Here is a 19,197-nt window from a genome sequence, read left to right on the forward strand (position 1 = left end):
ATAGCACTGATAAAAAAAAATACAGTTTTTAATTGGACTTTGTGACCAAGAGGTTGTCACTATGAAGTGTGAACGTTTCTGTTAGGCAGTGTTGTTGCTACAAGGCGTGAAATATGAATAAATTTTTGGAACGGTGTAAATGGTCCTTTTGTCTAGTGCTCTGATGTACTGCCACGATCATTCATTGGGCTCATAGTATTGCTTTATTTATGGCGTTTCAATAGCCTGTCACAGACATCTTGAAGATTAATTTACAGTGCCTTGCGAAAGTATTCGGCCCCCTTGAACTTTGCGACCTTTTGCCACATTTCAGGCTTCAAACATAAAGATATAAAACTGTATTTTTTTGTGAAGAATCAACAACAAGTGGGACACAATCATGAAGTGGAACGACATTTATTGGATATTTCAAATTTTTTAACAAATCAAAAACTGAAAAATTGGGCGTGCAAAATTATTCAGCCCCTTTACTTTCAGTGCAGCAAACTCTCTCCAGAAGTTCAGTGAGGATCTCTGAATGATCCAATGTTGACCTAAATGACTAATGATGATAAATACAATCCACCTGTGTGTAATCCCAGCCATCCTACAATCTAAACTTGATGTCCTCAACCTCACACAAATTATCAATGAACCTACCAGGTACCTCCCCAAAGCCTTAAACACGGGCACCCTCACACGGGCACCCTCATAGATATCATCCTAACCAACTTGCCCTCTAAATACACCTCTGCTGTTTTCAACCAAGATCTCAGCGATCACTGCCTCATTGCCTGCATCCGTAATGGGTCAGCGGTCAAACGACCTCCACTCATCACTGTAAAACGCTCCCTGAAACACTTCAGCGAGCAGGCCTTTCTAATCGACCTGGCCGGGGTATCCTGGAAGGATATTGATCTCATCCCGTCAGTAGAGGATGCCTGGATATTTTTTAAAAATGCCTTCCTAACCATCTTAAATAAACATGCCCCATTCAAGAAATTTAGAACCAGGAACAGATATAGCCCTTGGTTCTTCCCAGACCTGACTGCCCTTAACCAACACAAAAACATCCTATGGCGTTCTGCATTAGCATCGAACAGCCCCCGTGATATGCAGCTGTTCAGGGAAGCTAGAAACCATTATACACAGGCAGTTAGAAAAGCCAAGGCTAGCTTTTTCAAGCAGAAATTTGCTTCCTGCAACACTAACTCAAAAAAAGTTCTGGGACACTGTAAAGTCCATGGAGAATAAGAACACCTCCTCCCAGCTGCCCACTGCACTGAAGATAGGAAACACTGTCACCACTGATAAATCCACCATAATTGAGAATTTCAATAAGCATTTTTCTACGGCTGGCCATGCTTTCCACCTGGCTACTCCTACCCCGGTCAACAGCACTGCACCCCCCACAGCAACTCGCCCAAGCCTTCCCCATTTCTCCTTCTCCCAAATCCGTTCAGCTGATGTTCTGAATGAGCCGCAAAATCTGGACCCCTACAAATCAGCCGGGCTAGACAATCTGGACCCTTTCTTTCTAAAATTATCTGCCGAAATTGTTGCCACCCCTATTACTAGCCTGTTCAACCTCTCTTTCGTGTCGTCTGAGATTCCCAAAGATTGGAAAGCAGCTGCGGTCATCCCCCTCTTCAAAGGGGGTGACACTCTTGACCCAAACTGCTACAGACCAATATCTATCCTACCATGCCTTTCTAAGGTCTTCGAAAGCCAAGTCAACAAACAGATTACCGACCATTTCGAATCTCACCATACCTTCTCTGCTATGCAATCTGGTTTCAGAGCTGGTCATGGGTGCACCTCAGCCACGCTCAAGGTCCTAAATGATATCTTAACCGCCATCGATAAGAAACATTACTGTGCAGCCGTATTCATTGATCTGGCCAAGGCTTTTGACTCCGTCAATCACCACATCCTCATCGGCAGACTCGACAGCCTTGGTTTCTCAAATGATTGCCTCGCCTGGTTCACCAACTACTTCTCTGATAGAGTTCAGTGTGTCAAATCGGAGGGTCTGCTGTCCGGACCTCTGGCAGTCTCTATGGGGGTGCCACAAGGTTCAATTCTTGGACCGACTCTCTTCTCTGTATACATCAATGAGGTCGCTCTTGCTGCTGGTGAGTCTCTGATCCACCTCTACGCAGACGACACCATTCTGTATACTTCTGGCCCTTCTTTGGACACTGTGTTAACAACCCTCCAGGCAAGCTTCAATGCTATACAACTCTCCTTCCGTGGCCTCCAATTGCTCTTAAATACAAGTCAAACTAAATGCATGCTCTTCAACCGATCGCTACCTGCACCTACCCGCCTGTCCAACATCACTACTCTGGACGGCTCTGACTTAGAATATGTGGACAACTACAAATACTTAGGTGTCTGGTTAGACTGTAAACTCTCCTTCCAGACCCATATCAAACATCTCCAATCCAAAGTTAAATCTAGAATTGGCTTCCTATTTCGCAACAAAGCATCCTTCACTCATGCTGCCAAACATACCCTTGTAAAACTGACCATCCTACCAATCCTCGACTTTGGCGATGTCATTTACAAAATAGCCTCCAATACCCTACTCAACAAATTGGATGCAGTCTATCACAGTGCAATCCGTTTTGTCATCAAAGCCCCATATACTACCCACCATTGCGACCTGTACGCTCTCGTTGGCTGGCCCTCGCTTCATACTCGTCGCCAAACCCACTGGCTCCATGTCATCTACAAGACCCTGCTAGGTAAAGTCCCCCCTTATCTCAGCTCGCTGGTCACCATAGCATCTCCCACCTGTAGCACACGCTCCAGCAGGTATATCTCTCTAGTCACCCCCAAAACCAATTCTTTCTTTGGCCGCCTCTCCTTCCAGTTCTCTGCTGCCAATGACTGGAACGAACTACAAAAATCTCTGAAACTGGAAACACTTATCTCCCTCACTAGCTTTAAGCACCAACTGACAGAGCAGCTCACAGATAACTGCACCTGTACATAGCCCACCTATAATTTAATTGTATTTATTTTGCTCCTTTGCACCCCATTATTTTTATTTCTACTTTGCACTTTGCACATTCTTCCATTGCAAATCTACCATTCCAGTGTTTTACTTGCTATATTGTATTTACTTTGCCTCCATGGCCTTTTTTTTGTCTTTACCTCCCTTATCTCACCTCATTTGCTTACATCGTATTTAGACTTGTTTATACTGTATTATTGACTGTATGTTTGTTTTACTCCATGTGTAACTCTGTGTCGTTGTGTGTCGAACTGCTTTGCTTTATCTTGGCCAGGTCGCAATTGTAAATGAGAACTTGTTCTCAACTTGCCTACCTGGTTAAATAAAGGTGAAATAAAAATAAATAAATAAAAATCAAGACTCCGTATAAATGCACCTGCACTGTGATAGTCTCAGAGGTCCGTTAAAAGCGCAGAGAGCATCATGAAGAACAAGGAACACACCAGGCAGGTCCGAGATACTGTTGTGAAGAAGTTTAAAGCCGGATTTGGATACAAAAAGATTTCCCAAGCTTTAAACATCCCAAGGAGCACTGTGCAAGCGATAATATTGAAATGGAAGGAGTATCAGACCACTGCAAATCTACCACGACCTGGCCGTCCCTCTAAACTTTCAGCTCATACAAGGAGAAGACTGATCAGAGATGCGGCCAAGAGGCCCATGATCAGTCTGGATGAACTGCAGAGATCTACAGCTGAGGTGGGAGACTCTGTCCATAGGACAACAATCAGTCGTATATTGCACAAATCTGGCCTTTATGGAAGAGTGGCAAGAAGAAAGCCATTTCTTAAAGATATCCATAAAAAGTGTCGTTTAAAGTTTGCCACAAGCCACCTGGGAGACACACCAAACATGTGGAAGAAGGTGCTCTGGTCAGATGAAACCAAAATGGAACTTTTTGGCAACAATGCAAAACGTTATGTTTGGCGTAAAAGCAACACAGCACATCACCCTGAACACAACATCCCCACTGTCAAACATGGTGGTGGCAGCATCATGGTTTGGGCCTGCTTTTATTCAGCAGGGACAGGGAAGATGGTTAAAATTGATGGGAAGATGGATGGAGCCAAATACAGGACCATTCTGGAAGAAAACCTGATGGAGTCTGCAAAAGACCTGAGACTGGGACGGAGATTTGTCTTCCAACAAGACAATGATCCAAAACATAAAGCAAAATCTACAATGGAATGGTTCAAAAATAAACATATCCAGGTGTTAGAATGGCCAAGTCAAAGTCCAGACCTGAATCCAATCGAGAATCTGTGGAGAGAACTGAAAACTGCTGTTCACAAATGCTCTCCATCCAACCTCACTGAGCTCGAGCTGTTTTGCAAGGAGGAATGGGAAAAAATTTCAGTCTCTCGATGTGCAAAACTGATAGAGACATACCCCAAGCGACTTACAGCTGTAATCGCAGCAAAAGGTGGCGCTACAAAGTATTAACTTAAGGGGGCTGAATAATTTTGCACGCCCAATTTTTCAGTTTTTGATTTGTTAAAAAAGTTTGAAATATCCAATAAATGTCGTTCCACTTCATGATTGTGTCCCACTTGTTGTTGATTCTTCACAAAAAAATACAGTTGTATATCTTTATGTTTGAAGCCTGAAATGTGGCAAAAGGTCGCAAAGTTCAAGGGGGCCGAATACTTTCGCAAGGCACTGTATTATCCAAAGCCACCTTATTAAAACTTAAAATATGTTCTGCTGCATCATAAGTTCAGTGCCCCGTTTCCCAAAAGCACTGTAAGGCAAAGTTCATCGTTAGAACCTTCGCAGGAGCATCGTTAAATCTCAGAGCTGTTTCCTAAAACTATTGCTCTTGAAAACGCTTGTTATTTACCAAACCCGTTTGCCTTCCAGACCAGAACAGCGAAGTGCGTTGTTAGAAAATGTTTGGCCTTTCTGTGTCATTTTATACACAGAAGATCTCCGCTAAAGATAAACATCTTGATTTGTATGTCATTCTGTGACCGCCGATAACTTCAGAATGAATATGACTACAAATACAATGATGCCGATTTCTTTGCATATGTTAATAACAAGCTTATGATAAAAGTATGATTCAATGAAAACCGAGATGACTGTATTAAAATATAAATACAGTATAGGCGACATAGACCCAGGGGTTGGAACCGGTTCAGGAAACAGTACCAAAAACTGGAGGAACAGAATCAGAACCTAAGTGATCTATACTGTAGCAGAACCAAGATTTTAAAAGCATGAGAACCGATTAATAGCGCTTTACTTTCCGGGAATTTTTTTCAGTCCCACAAAAAAAACAAAGCTCCTATGCAAAGCCATCTCTCTATCACTCAGAAACGTATTCCAGTGTCTGCCTGCCAGCTGAAAATCTTTGTTCGTGTGTGGGCTACCTGCCTCTCTCCTTCCGAAGCATAGGATATTGTAGCCTACTGTAATTACAGAAGAATGGATTCACTTTTTCAATGCTAGTTAAGGATACTATAGTTATCATGTTTCACATTGGATTTATTAACTACAAAAAGGTAAGCGTGTTTAGTTCTGGTGCCGCTCTGCACACACATGCTTGCTTTCGCTCTAGTCCAACGTTAAGCCAACTCTCGATTGTTCAAAGACATTCAAAGTTCCTCCATAGAAGCCAATCCTCTGTAGGTATAATTCCGTGGGCCTAATTCAAATAATGCATGTCATAACAAGATGCCAAGCGCTTCAAACCAAGCCTCCTCATCCACCCTCTCTTGCTTTCTCCCCACCTGCAAAAATCACATCTCTCGCCCTATATTTGTCTGTCCATCATGCATGTAAACAACTATAGCTTGCCCGCTCCTAAACTGCTCTATCAGCACTGATTGGTGAAGTAAATAATGTCGAGCTAAATGTATTTAAAAATATATATATTTCAGAGGTTTAAAAAGGAACGATATAAACTGGTACTTTTTTGGTTCGAACCGGTTCAGAACTTTATTTTACAGGTCGGAACAGTAGAACGGAACGAAAAGAATAGGGATTCTGTTCAGAATTAAATTATTGGAATATAATTACTGTTCCAACCCCTCTATAGACCTATACATTTAAATTATATTAAAATCAATACCATGTACATCCAGTTGAGTTTGATTTAGCTATTTGTACATTACTGTCTGTAATTTTTGCCTCCAATATATTTAATGATGCTGTAGCAAGCTCAAGGGTGTGGGGTTTCTGCGTCACCAAGTTCAATAACAAAACATGCACCAGTAGCACAACCAGAATGCAAATGGGAAGTTTTAGGGATTTTTGTACACTGGGGAAGAAGGGGGAATTCACTAATTACTTCACAGTCCACAAGCCGTTCTCGTTGTCCGTTCCGTTCTCCAGGGGTAATCCTGGTTAGTCAATATCTTGTCGGGAACGCCTACTCGGGAGAACAGCATAACCAACTCACGTGCGATTCCCTTGGTGGCCATGGTGCGCAGGGGAATGGCTTCCGGGTACCTGGTGGCATAATCCAGAATCACCAGAATGTATTGGTGGCCTCGGTTGCGCTTGGGTAGAGGTCCCACCAGGTCCATTGCATCCTGCTGAAAGGAACTGAAATAATGGGTAGGGGAATTAAGGGACTGCGAAAATTGGGTTTTTAGAGCCACCTGCTGGCACTCCGGGCAACTGCGGCAGTATTCTTCCACTGTTTTCTTCACCCCTGGCGAGTAAAATCGTGCCTTGATCCTGTCTAAGGTCTTTCCCACACCTAGGTGAGCCCCAAGAAGGTGGGAGTGCACCAACTGCAGGACAGATGGTACGAAGGGATGGGGCACCAACAACAACTCCAGATATTCGTCATTCTTCTTCACGACCTGATATAGCAACTTCTTCTTTATAGAGAAATGGGGGTAGGTTATTTGACTTACCCCCTCCACGGGCTCTCCGTCCACTACGGTCACCTGATAGAGAGCGCTGGCCAAGTTGGGATCCTCCAGTTGGGCCGTGCCGAACCGACCCACTAGAGAGACGGGCTCTGGTGCCACCTCATGATCCATTGGGAACATGTCTTCCAGACTCGCCACCTCTCCCTCCAGTCTGACTTCTGAGAGGGGATCAGTTGATGCCTGGGGGTCCACTTCCTGGAATCCACACATCCAGGCATCCCTCCTTCTGGTGTCCCTCCCACCTCTCAGGCTTCCTCCTCCCTTCTGGTTCCCTCGGTTCCCCACATCTCCGAACATATTGGTCCACAGTTGGCGGAACATCAGGAAATCCCTTCCGACATGGACCGGCACAGGCAAGTTTGGGACAACTCCCATTGTTCCCGTGTGTTGTCCCTTTGTGGTCTTGAGGTGGAGGAGTGTGGTAGGGTAGTCCTTGGTCTCACTGTTTATGCATGTGATGGCCACGGTGTCAGTTAGTTTCGGGGACTGGGCGAAGTCAGGTTGGATCAGGGTCACCATACTCCTGGAGTCCAAAAGTGCCGTGGTGTCCTTTCTGTTGGCTCTTACCGGGGTGACAGGGGAAGTACCACTCTCCTCAGCACAGTATGCCCTCAGTAAGCCGCAGGGATACCCGGTGACTACCTCACCAGCTGAGGCCGAAGGCCTCGGGACATCGCGGTTTGGACAGTTCCAGGTGATGTGTCGGCTCGCCACACTCGTAGCACTTCCTGCTGTCCAGGTTCAGGAAGAGGCGTCGGGCTCGGGAAGCTAGATGTTGGCATCCCCCCCCCCATCCTTGGCTGGGGTCCCGGCATGGTCCTCCTTCCTTTTTCGCTCCGTCGGGCGAGTGGAGGGTTCCGCCTTCTTGATTGTCCACTGCGCAGGACCTCCAAGGCCACCTGTTGACCTTCCACCAGTCCCACCAGCTGATCTTCACTGCAGGTTAGCTTGGCTGGATAACTTTTTAGCTTTGAACAGGAGAGAGCGTATAAATGTATCTATGACCACTTTCTCGATGGTCGTGAGCGTCAGGAGTTCAGCAGTTAGCCAGCTCTTGGCCAGCCTAATTAGATCATGCATTTGTGATCGTGGGTTGCTGTAAGAACATACGCCCAATCGTGGAATCTTTGTGCCTTGCTAATCAGGGTGTAACCATACCGGCGCAGGATTTCCTTTTTCAGCCCATCGTAATGCGTCGCCTGGTCAACTGTCAGATCCTCATAAGGTGCTAGCAGGCTGGCCGCATTGCTCATGGGTTAATTTCTCCCTAGCCGCCGTCCTCTCGAAGGCTTGGAGGTAAGCCTCGATTTCGTCAGCCTCTGTCAGCCTCAGTATAAACCTGGGACGAGAGACTGCTGCGCCTGCCGCTATGCTGGCCTGGGCGGCTGTCAGCTGGCTGAGTTCAGCTCGCAGGAGAGTGGTCTGCTGACACTGTTCCTCCAGCAGCTCCCGGTGCATAGCCTGCTGTGCTATGTTCGCCTCCAGGTCTTGGCTGATTTCTTTTGATTTTCCCATGATGTCAAGCAAAGAGGCACTGCGATTGAAGGTAGGCATTGAAATACATCCACGGGTACACCTCCAATTGACTCAAATGACGTCAATTAGCCTATCAGAAGCTTCTAAAGCCATGACATAATCTTCTGGAATTTTCCATGCTGTTTAAAGGCACAGTCAACATCTGACCCACTGGAATTGTGATACAGTGAATTATAAACTAAATCATCTGTCTGTAAACAATTATTAGAAAAATTACTGCACAAAGTGGATGTCCTAACCGACTTGCCAAAACTATAGTTTGTTAACAAGAAATTTCTGGAGTGATTGAAAATGACTCCAACCTAAGTGTATGTAAACTTCCGACTTCAACTGTAACTGGCCTACAACAGTTTTTCTATTGACTTTCGTCTTCAGGCAGAACCTCCTCTGTTCCACTGCACCAGAGATCTGTATATAATGACGAGATGCTCATGTCTCCAACCTAACAATTCGGGCTGGGACGATGCCAGTATCGTGATAATCAACAAAAAACAAAGCAGATTGAACTTCTTCTAATGTTGGAAACAAACACCGTTATGTTGTCATCCAGAGTCATATTTATTTATTTTCCGAGCTGTAGCACACTATATCTTACATACAGCAGGTTTTTAATGGACCAAAGAGTTTGGTCTGCCTCGTGTTTACATTTTTGCCATAGAAAAAATATCCTGACTGCCCTACTAACGATGGGAGTCGTCGTCCCATAAGTGGAAAGGCAGGCGAAAAGCTTAAGTCAAAAATAAGGCAGAATATCCCCTGTTTATAGCTGATTTATGGTCAAGCCGATGTCTATATTGCCTGTACAGCATTTACTGCGATGCGGCCTCTGCAAAAGTCAGGGTATTCATAATTATTGCGCTTCACGTAGCAGGGCTGTTGTTAAGGAAGTTGTCAAGGAAGTGAGTTTGTGTTTATACAGGACATACCGCCCCCACCTACCAACAACCAATCATGTCAATGCAGGGCTATGTGGAATTTACATAGCCTTCCGTATACATAGCTCTTGTTACAGCATTTGGGAGGTGCACAGCGATGCGATATGGGGCTTGATTTGGACTCCACAACCATACAGAAGCTCTGCAATTGCATCACACCCTCCATACGGAGCCTCCGGACAGGATAGTCGGTTCAAGCATAAATCAGCTTTTACCTGCAATGCCAGCTAGGCAGAACCTCCCCTGTTCCTTGGACTGCCAGCCAGCTAGGCCAGACAGAACCTCCCTTGTTCCACTGGACTGCCAGCCAGCTAGGCTGAACATCCACTGTTCCACTGGACTGCCAGCCAGCTAGGCCAGACAGAACCTTCCCTGTTCCACTGGACTGCCAGCCAGCTAGGCCAGACAGAACCTTCCCTGTTCCACTGGACTGCCAGCCTGCTAGGACAGACAGAACCTCCCTTGTTCCACTGGACTGCCAGCCAGCCAGGCTGAACCTCCACTGTTCCACTGGACTGCCAGCCAGCTAGGCCAGACAGAACCATTCCCTGTTCCACTGGACTGCCAGCCAGCTAGGCCAGACAGAACCTCCCCTGTTCCACTGGACTGCCAGCCAGCTAGGCTAAACCTCCCCTGTTCCACTGGACTGCCAGCCAGCTAGGCCAGACAGAACCTTCCCTGTTCCACTGGACTGCCAGCCAGGTAGGCTGAACCTCCCCTGTTCCACTGAACTGCCAACCAGCTAGGCCAGACAGACAGAGTGCAGCTTGCATTATTGAAGCCCCAACATGCATCACGATCGGTGTAACTCCCACAGTTCAAAGTCAGATGCTGAGCACTGCTGACTGTGCTGGTTAAAGGTAGACTCACAATGCATAAAGTAAGCGGCAATATCGGGTCCAATTCAGCAACTCAGACCGTTTGAGCATGTTGGCTAACTCCACTGCTTTGGTCCTGTAGCAGCGTGAAGCGCACCCGTGCACATGCGCAGATACTCTGTGTGCCTGTGTGAGAGCAAAGTGTGACATCGCGCTCATTTGAATATGTGCGTTACTACTCGTACCAACATATCGCTGAGACTCTGTTTAATATTACACTATTTTAAAGCCCATCTAGGAACGGATGTGTGTGTAACTCCCAAAGTTAAAGTTACTGAACATTGCTGACAGTGCTGGTTAATATTATGTTATTTCAAAGTCCATCTATGGACTGATGCTGCAAATTCGGCCAAGCTTAAAGGACAGTGTTTTTTTGGTGTTTTTTTTACAGAATCTCTATTTTTGCTGAAAGGACGCACATGCTTACACACTAAAAAGTATTGCTTGAGTTCAACAAAATATAATCTATAATTGCAGATAGTTTGGAATGACACAATTTCACGTGTACAACATTTAAAGACCCGCATCACTATACTGGAATCTTTGCCGTTTCTGAAAGGACGTATTTGTGTGTTTTTTGGAGCTTTGTCAGTGTTTTCTGCGTGCCCACATACTGACGAATGAGCCTGAGGAGGTCTATCACTGGTGGGGTAAGTTTCTCAAAACCAAGTCAAATCACAAAAAAAGTGTCTGAACACTTCTATAGCATGCCATTTTACATCCCAAAATAAAGATTTGGTTGAAGAAAAACAAATGTACTTGCCCTGACTAACGATAGGCCTAATTCAATGTGTCAATGTTTGGAACTGTTCCTTAACAAATATTAGTACATTAATGCTAAATGATACATCTACTTACTTACTCTTGCCAAACGGTGATTTATGTTACCTTATGCTTGTACTGTACCAGTACAGGTCCATGAAGAATAGTTAAAGCAGATATCGGCCTAATCCACTAGTGTAGGGGTTTTCAAATCATATCCTGCAAGTTCTGGAGCCCGCTGGTTTTCTTGTTCTACCTGATAATTCATTAATTACACCCACCTAGTATCCCAAGTCTAAATCAGTCCCTGATTACAGAGACAATTTTTTTTTTTTTAAAGCAGTGAAACTGGCTTCAAGTTCCAGATTTTAATTTGAGGGTGTCTCTCCCCACGAACACTCACTGAAACATCCTTGTGATAAAGTACCATTGCCTTTCCTCCGAAGGATGGCAACACCTTCATCCTATCCGATAAGCTACATTTCCCCCTCGCTTCGGTAGGACCATCCTGATCTCACGAGCGTATGGTCTTCTGTTTTGCTACACGGATTCAGTTAAGTGAAACGAAACGAGAGCACAGTGTTCTGGATGGTGGGACCAGGCTAACATTTCCTAGCCCAGGTGCAGGAAGGAATACTGTCAAAGATGCCTATTCCCGGGGACAATATATTATAGTAGCATTATTTTTCCCTGAATCCTGAAATCAAATTTGAACACGCTGAAATGGTGTGTGTGTGTCGAAGCTGCTTGTTCTCTGCGAAGGCAACAAAAGCTGCTGTTCCACACGTTGTTCCTTGAGTATCAGACAAACAGCCATCTTGTTGGTGATTTCGGTGGTAAACCTAGACTAATGGTTGGATGTGCTGTTATGCCACTCTGGTAGTCGTCTAAAGTTATTTTTGTTGATATGCCTCTGGCTCAGTCTTGGTTTCAACTGTCCGTTTATTGGTCCATTAAAGGTCCGACACCTCTTTTCCCGTCTCTGTCTCTCAGGGTCTTGACGAGGAGGCCATCGTTGACCTTGGGAAAACCAGCTCCACCACCCACACCAACTATGAGACGGAAGAGCTGGAGAGTAAGACCCTACAGTACAGCCCTACCCACTTACTGTAACGTTGTGTATGTCTAGTCCTGTGTGCATAGTGGATGTGTTGGAGTGGTGTAGCAGTCAGGATTGGGGTCAGTTCCACTTCCAATTTACTTCCTGAATTGACTGAATTGATATTGAATTGACTCCAACCTTGCTATCACTAAGTGTGTGTGTGTGTGTGTGTGTGTATAGCTACACTATGTGTGCTTTCCTTTGTTACTGTTGTCTACATGCCTGTTTAGTTGTCTCCGTGCGGGTGCTTCCTTTCCACATATAGGCCTAGAGACGTGCTGTGAATAGAAAGGACAGGTGTTGCTGAGTTCTTGGCAGATTAAAGCCAGCTTCAGCCTGGCTCTCCACTCCTGTAGCGTTCCAGAAGGGTATGTTCATTAGCCAGGCGTACACGAGCCCACAGGAATATTGTAACTGTAATTGAGCCTATCTGTCATGTACAGCTTTATTCAGGTCCAGCTGGAGACTCCTTGTGTTTTTTTTTTTTAAACACCTGTAGGGCTCTATAAAAACAATTATGTATAATTATATCACAAAGCCTAGAGCTTTGGTTTCAATTACAAAATAATGATTTCCAATGGGATGAAATGCCATGCCAGCGGGGGGAAAAATGTCTGAAATTATGTCATTTCAACCAGAAACTGGTTATGGGATGATTTTGACCAGTTTTGTCCGCAGGGATAGTATCGGCTGTGGTATTGTAGTGTCATATCACATAAAACTACAGTACATGTGTATCCTTAACCCCAACATTCTCTGGTTATCTAACTTTGATGAGCTGCAAATTGGGAGATTAGGACATGATTAGCTGTCCACATGGCCTCTGAGTAGCTTGGCTGTCTAGGTTACAAAGCTACCTTTCTCTATCTGAGCTGTACATCCAAGGGGATTTCAAACAGGACCTGTGATTATCTCGAATTACTAGTTACTGAGCAAAGACAACACATACCAATACTTGGCCCTGGCAAAAAAGGGCTGCATATTTCGTTTGAGGTTGCAGCGCAGAATACGGAATGGCTGACCAAAAGAGCACTAAAATAGTCAGCAGGCTCTTTAGGGTCATACAAATCAGTATGGTGAGTCATTTGAAACGTGAAACATCCACAGTACGTGCTCACAGACATTCACAGTGCATTTTTCCAGGATGAGGACAGTATTTTAGTTATATTAATTTTAGAAAATAACTCTGCGTTCCCTTGAAACAGAGCTGGCAGTGAGCCAGCTGTGATTGAGAGTGATCCTCTGTGGTTCCATCTCCTGGGAACGAGGCCGAGAGAGGAGATGCTTTTAACCCTTTTGATTGAAATCAAATTAGCACAATAAAACAATCCGCATCAAAATGGGCTTAGGTCTGTTTCAGCTAGAGCACATATGTCAGAGTCAAGGCCCGCGGGCCACATCCGGCCCGCAAGAAGGTTTTTTACGGCCCCTGGGATGATCTTGATTTATTATTAGAACCGGCCCGCAGCAAGCCGGCAGCCCGCAGATCTTTTACACGCACCAATACTACATTTCCCACAATGCAAAGGTGACGCACCGAGCAGTAGGCTGCTTCATTTCAATATTTATTGGCACAGCAGTCGTCAGCATCACAGTAAAATTAACTTTCAGATACCCATCAAAAATGGCAAAACGGAAGGTGGATACTGAGAACCGGGGGTTTCAAACAAGGTGGGAGTCGGAGTATATGTTCACGAAGGTAGCTGGAAAACCTGTGTGTCTTCTGTGTGGAGAAAGTGTGGCGGTACTGAAAGAGTATAATCTGAGACGACATTATGAAACGAAACACGCGGACAAAAACAAGAATATGGACATGGAACAAAGGCTACAAAAGGCAGAGGAATTAAAACGAGGCCTCAAATCTCGACAGGCTCTGTTCAAAAAAGCCAAATCACAAGGCCAGGCTGCTGTCAAGGCCAGTTTTATTTTGGCAGAAGAGATCGCTAAATCAGCCCGGCCATTTACGGAGGGGGATTTCATCAAAAACTGCATGATTAAAGTTTGTGACGAAGTTTGCCCAGAAAAAAGGCAACTCTTTTTAAATGTGAGTCTGAGCAGAAACACCATTGCCGAGAGAGTAGACCAGTTGTCCATCAATCTAAAAGAGCAGCTTGTGAAAAAGGGAAAAGATTTTATTGCATATTCCTTGGCTGTGGATGAGAGCACCGACATTTCTGACATTGCCCAGTTGTCAATTTTCATCCGCGGAGTGGACTCCAACCTAAGCGTGACAGAGGAGTTTTTGGCTTTACGTCCTATGCATGGCACAACTACGGGGCATGATTTGTATGAAGAGGTGTCAAGATGTGTAAATGAGATGGAGCTGCCTTGGGAAAAACTTGTGGGTTTGACAACCGACGGAGCACCTGCGATGTGTGGACACAGGAGCGGACTGGTGGCGAAGATACGGGAAAAGATGCAAGAGGAAAACGCGACAGGTGAGCTGACAGCTTATCATTGTATCATACACCAGGAAGCGTTGTGCGGTAAAGCCTTGAAAATGGAGCATGTAATGAGCATCATCACGCGCACAGTTAACTTTATCAGAGCCAAAGGTTTGAATCACCGCCAGTTCAAGGCATTTCTGACGGAGTTAGAAACGGAGCATGGTGATTTGCCTTATCACACAGAGGTGCGATGGCTAAGCCAGGGAAAGGTGCTTCAAAGATGTTTCGAGCTTCGTGAGGAGATTTGTCTGTTCTTGGACAGCAAAGGGAAAGACACAACACAACTCCGAGACGAAATGTTTCTGTGTGAAATGGCTTTTCTGTGTGACATTACGAGTCATCTGAATGCAATAAACTTGCAGCTGCAGGGTCGGGATCGTGTCATCTCTGATATGTACAGTACAGTGAAGGCATTTAAAACCAAACTGACTCTGTGGGAGACGCAGATGCGGAAAGAAAATTTGAGCCACTTTCCCAGCTGCCAGACCATGAAAGAGAAGCTCTCTACCAGTGCGTTCCCGAGCACACAGTTGGCTGATAAAATAGGTATGCTTGCCGCTGACTTTCGACGCCGATTTGCTGACTTTGAAGCACAAAAAAGCAGGTTGGAACTGCTCGGTAACCCATTTGCTGTTGACGTGGAAAGCTCACCACCAAACCTCCAAATGGAGTTGATTGACCTCCAATGCAATGATGCACTGAGGGCAAAATATGCGGCAGTGGGTGCTGCGGAGTTCGCCCGTTTCCTCCCCGGCACAATGCCCCAGCTGCGCATCCAGGCTGCTCAAACGTTGTCTATGTTTGGCAGCACATACCTGTGTGAACAACTGTTTTCTTTGATGAACCTGAACAAAACATCACACAGAAGTCGACTTACTGCTGAACACCTCCACTCAATTCTGAGGATTTCTTCAGCTCAGAGCCTTACCCCGAACATTGATGAACTTGTGGAAAAGATGGGACACCACCAAGTATCACCCTCAACCTCAAACAAGTGAACATTACTGTGCAATCACATATTTAGAGTTTTTACTCAGTTCAAGTTTAAAAGTTAAAATTTAATATTTGTTTTCACTGCATGTTACTTCTCCTTAAACAAAGTGTTGTTTTTGATTAATAGATTTTTGCACTTTATTTTTTTGTATTTCAATCCAATTATATTTTAAAAATATTTCAGTTGAGTGGATGATAGAAAATTGCTATTATTGTTTTTTCTTTGAAGTAAATTTAGCCCACTTTTGCTAAAATAGAAAATATAGTCTACTGATGGTGCCTTGAATACCGGTTTCTTTCATTTAATGTTCATGTTATGGGGATATTTATATAAAGGAAATTTGTCTTTTGTGTCTGTTGAAAATTAAAGATTACTGACAGAGCCATAAGAAAATATTGCTTTATTTATCTGATCATATTGTAATATATTTGTTAGGTTTTCAGTAGGTTCAATTAGGTTCACTAGACTATATGCGTCATTTAAAAAATTTTCAATGAACATTCGAACAGTCCGGCCCTCGTCTTGTAGCTGATTTTTTTATTTGGCCCTCCGTCCATTTGACTTTGACACCCCTGAGCTAGAGTATATGTTTTGCACGAGCTGCGTCTCAATCCGCCGATATTGAGACATCCCGTAAATCAGTCTTCTCACGAAAACGTCTGTCGTGTCCGAACGGTTTAGCCTACAAACTATTATGACGTGTCTATGGAAACACGTACATGTCGGTGGTTTTGCTCTACGACCCCCACCCCCCCCCCCCCCCCCCCACAAGCGTCACAGGACTCGTCTGAAAGGTAGCCCGGTACCAGTTTAAAAAAATGAATGGACGTATACACTGAGTGTACAAAACATTAAGAACATGACGAAGGCTGACCATGTGAATCCAGGTGAAAGTCATGATCCCCCATTGATGTCACATCCACTTCAGTCAGTCTAGATGAAGGGGAGGAGACGGGTTAAAGAAAGATGTTGACACAATAGAGACATGGCTTGTGGGTGTGTGCCATTCAGAGGGTGAATGGGCAAGACTTAAGTGCCTTTGAACAGGGTATGGTAGACATACCAGCTTGTGTCAAGAACTGCAATGCTGCTGGGTTTTTCACGCTCAAAAGTTTCCTGTGTGTATCAAGAATGGTCCACCACCCAAAGGACATCCAGACAACTTGACACGACATGGGCCAGCATCCCTGTGGAACTCTTTCGACACCTTTTAGTGTCCATGTCTTGATGAATTGAGGCTGTTCTGAGCGCAACTCAATAAAAGGTGTTGTTAATGTTTTGTACACTCAGTGTATATTGACGTAGTTTAGTGCCTAAAAAAGGGTGTAAATATGTGTCAAAAGTATTTTTCTTCTTATATCTCCCACACTTCAAAAGAAACTTCCTTTTGATATTTTTTTACTATTTTTCCATGTATGAATCTGTTATTCAATGTGTTTCTATGAGCTAATAGCAGTAAGGCTACCTAGACTCGAGGGTTAAAGGAAGTGTCAATTGCGGCTCACGTCCGGAGAGTGCTGCTAGCAACAACATCATTGCCACATGTATCTCCGATTCCTCCCTCGCCGTGTCTGTCGTGTGTCTCTTTCTCTCTCTCTCTCCCTTCATTATCTTTTCCCTCTGTTCTGTTCTTGTATTTTCAGTCGCTGTATCCCTCTAAAACACTCTATGGCTCCTTCCCTTCATCTCTTTCTCTTTGTATATTCATCTGATGGACTCGTGTCTTTCTCTTATCCTTTCCTTCCTCTTCTCCCCTCTTGTCTTATTTTCAGTATTCCCTAACTTGAGAGTATCTCACAATTCAAAGTGCAATGGCTCGTCCTCCAAAAGTGACTATTGGCACAAAAACTAGGACATTTGCATTTCAGAGCAACAATCTAACAATCCAGTTGAACAAAAGCTATAATGAGGGATTGTGGAAAAAAGTAATAGCAAAAATAAACTAATGTGGTATTTTCCTTCCCTATCTAAGTAGGTTATTCACAGAAAATGGAAACCAGGTAATCTGTCAATCTCTCTCTGGTCTGGTCTGGTTTGTCTTAGGCCACAGGGCGGTCTACGTCGGGGTCCATGTGCCTCTGGGCCGGGAGAGCAAACGCAGGCACCATCGCAGAGGCCACAAACACCACCGCAAGAGGCGGGAGCGGGAGGAGGACCACGAAGAGGAGGACCGTGAGGACCCCACGTATGGTAACCAACTTCTACCTTAAAGTCCAGTAGAAAGCTGACTGTTAGAAATGTTAGTAGAGGTGCTGACTAAAGGATAGTAAAAAAAAAAAGGAAGAAAGTCAGACACTATATATGCTGACAACAATTTAATAAGTTAACCATTTTTACCCATTAGCTGACTGTTAGAAATGTTAGTAGAGGTGCTGACTAAAGGATAGTAAAAAAAAAAAAGGAAGAAAGTCAGACACTATATATGCTGACAACAATTTAATAGGTTAATGTTGTGTCTTTCCTTTTTTTTACACAATTAACTTCTGTTCCACCTTCCGTGGAGCTCCTCGTTCATCTCCTCATACAATTGAATAAATGTGTGGTGGCACATACAGTGCATTCGGGAAAGTATTCAGACCCCTTGACTTTTTCCACATTTTGTTTTACGTTACAGCCTTACTCTAAAATAGGTGAAATTGTTTTCTTCCCTCGTCAGTCTACACACAATACCCCATAATGACAAAGTAAAAACAGGTTTTTAGAAAATGTCGCTATTTTATATATATTTTTTAAACTACTGAAATATAACATTTACATAAGTATTCAGGCCCTAGGCTGTGTGCTTAGGGTCGTTGTCCTGTTGGAAGGTCAACCTTTGCCCCAGTCTTGAGGTCCTGAGCGCTCTGGAGCAGGTTTTCATCCCTAATCTCTCTGTACTTTGCTCCGGTCATCTTTCTCTCGATCCTGCCATGTCTCCAAGTCCCTGCCGCTGAAAAACATCCCCACAGCATGATGCTGCCACCACCATGCTTCACCGTAGGGATGGTGCCAGGTTTCTTCCAGATGTGATACTTGGCATTCAGGCCAAAGAGTTCAATCTTGGTTTCATCAGACAAGAGAATCTTGTTTCTTATGGTCTGAGTCGTTTAAGTGCCTTTTGGCAATCTCCAGGTGATCTGTCATGTGCATATTTTTTTCTGAGGAGTGGCTTCCGTCTAGCCACTCCTCAGAAAAAGGATTTGTCCTCCTGGAAGGTTCTCCCATCTCCACAGAGGAACTCTGGAAGCCTGTCAGAGTGACCATCGGGTTCTTGGTCGCCTCCCTGCCCCGATTGCTCAGTTTGGCCGGGTGGCCAGCTCTAGGAAGAGTCTTGTTGGTTCCTGTAACGTGTACGCTAGGAGTCGGGAAGCAAGTCCAGGGAGTGAATTTAATAATCAATAAAACAAGAAACACAAGTAGCGTACCGACATTAAACACAGGAACAGAATCAATAACACCTGGGGAAGGAACCAAAAGGAGTGACAGACATAGGGGAGGTAATCAGGAATGTGATGGAGTCCAGGTGAGTCTCATGTGGGCGCAGGTGCGCGTAACGATGGTGGCAGGTGTGCGTAATAATGAATAATCTGGCAACGTCGAGCGCCGGAGAGGGGAGCGGGAGTAAACATGACAGTTCCACTGTGTTCTCCGGGACCTTCAATGCTGCAGACATTTGTTG

General features: G+C 44.6%; 1 protein-coding gene across 8 annotated transcripts in view; it reads left to right on the top strand.

Moving 5' to 3' along the window:
- LOC110513167 (sodium bicarbonate cotransporter 3-like) overlaps positions 1-19,197 on the top strand; it is a 74,244-nt gene that overhangs the window by 23,148 nt on the left and 31,899 nt on the right. For 7 of the 8 annotated variants that reach the window (XM_036970625.1, XM_036970620.1, XM_036970624.1 and 4 more), the window contains exons 2-3: positions 11,990-12,071; positions 17,583-17,729. In XM_036970625.1, the coding sequence (XP_036826520.1) occupies positions 11,990-12,071; positions 17,583-17,729 (229 nt within the window). Of the gene's footprint in view, positions 1-10,610; positions 10,885-11,989; positions 12,072-17,582; positions 17,730-19,197 lie in introns of those variants that run through there. The other variant, XM_036970622.1, reaches the window with a different exon arrangement.

This window comes from Oncorhynchus mykiss, chromosome 32, assembly GCF_013265735.2.
Source record: "Oncorhynchus mykiss isolate Arlee chromosome 32, USDA_OmykA_1.1, whole genome shotgun sequence".
Lineage (NCBI taxonomy): Eukaryota > Metazoa > Chordata > Actinopteri > Salmoniformes > Salmonidae > Oncorhynchus > Oncorhynchus mykiss.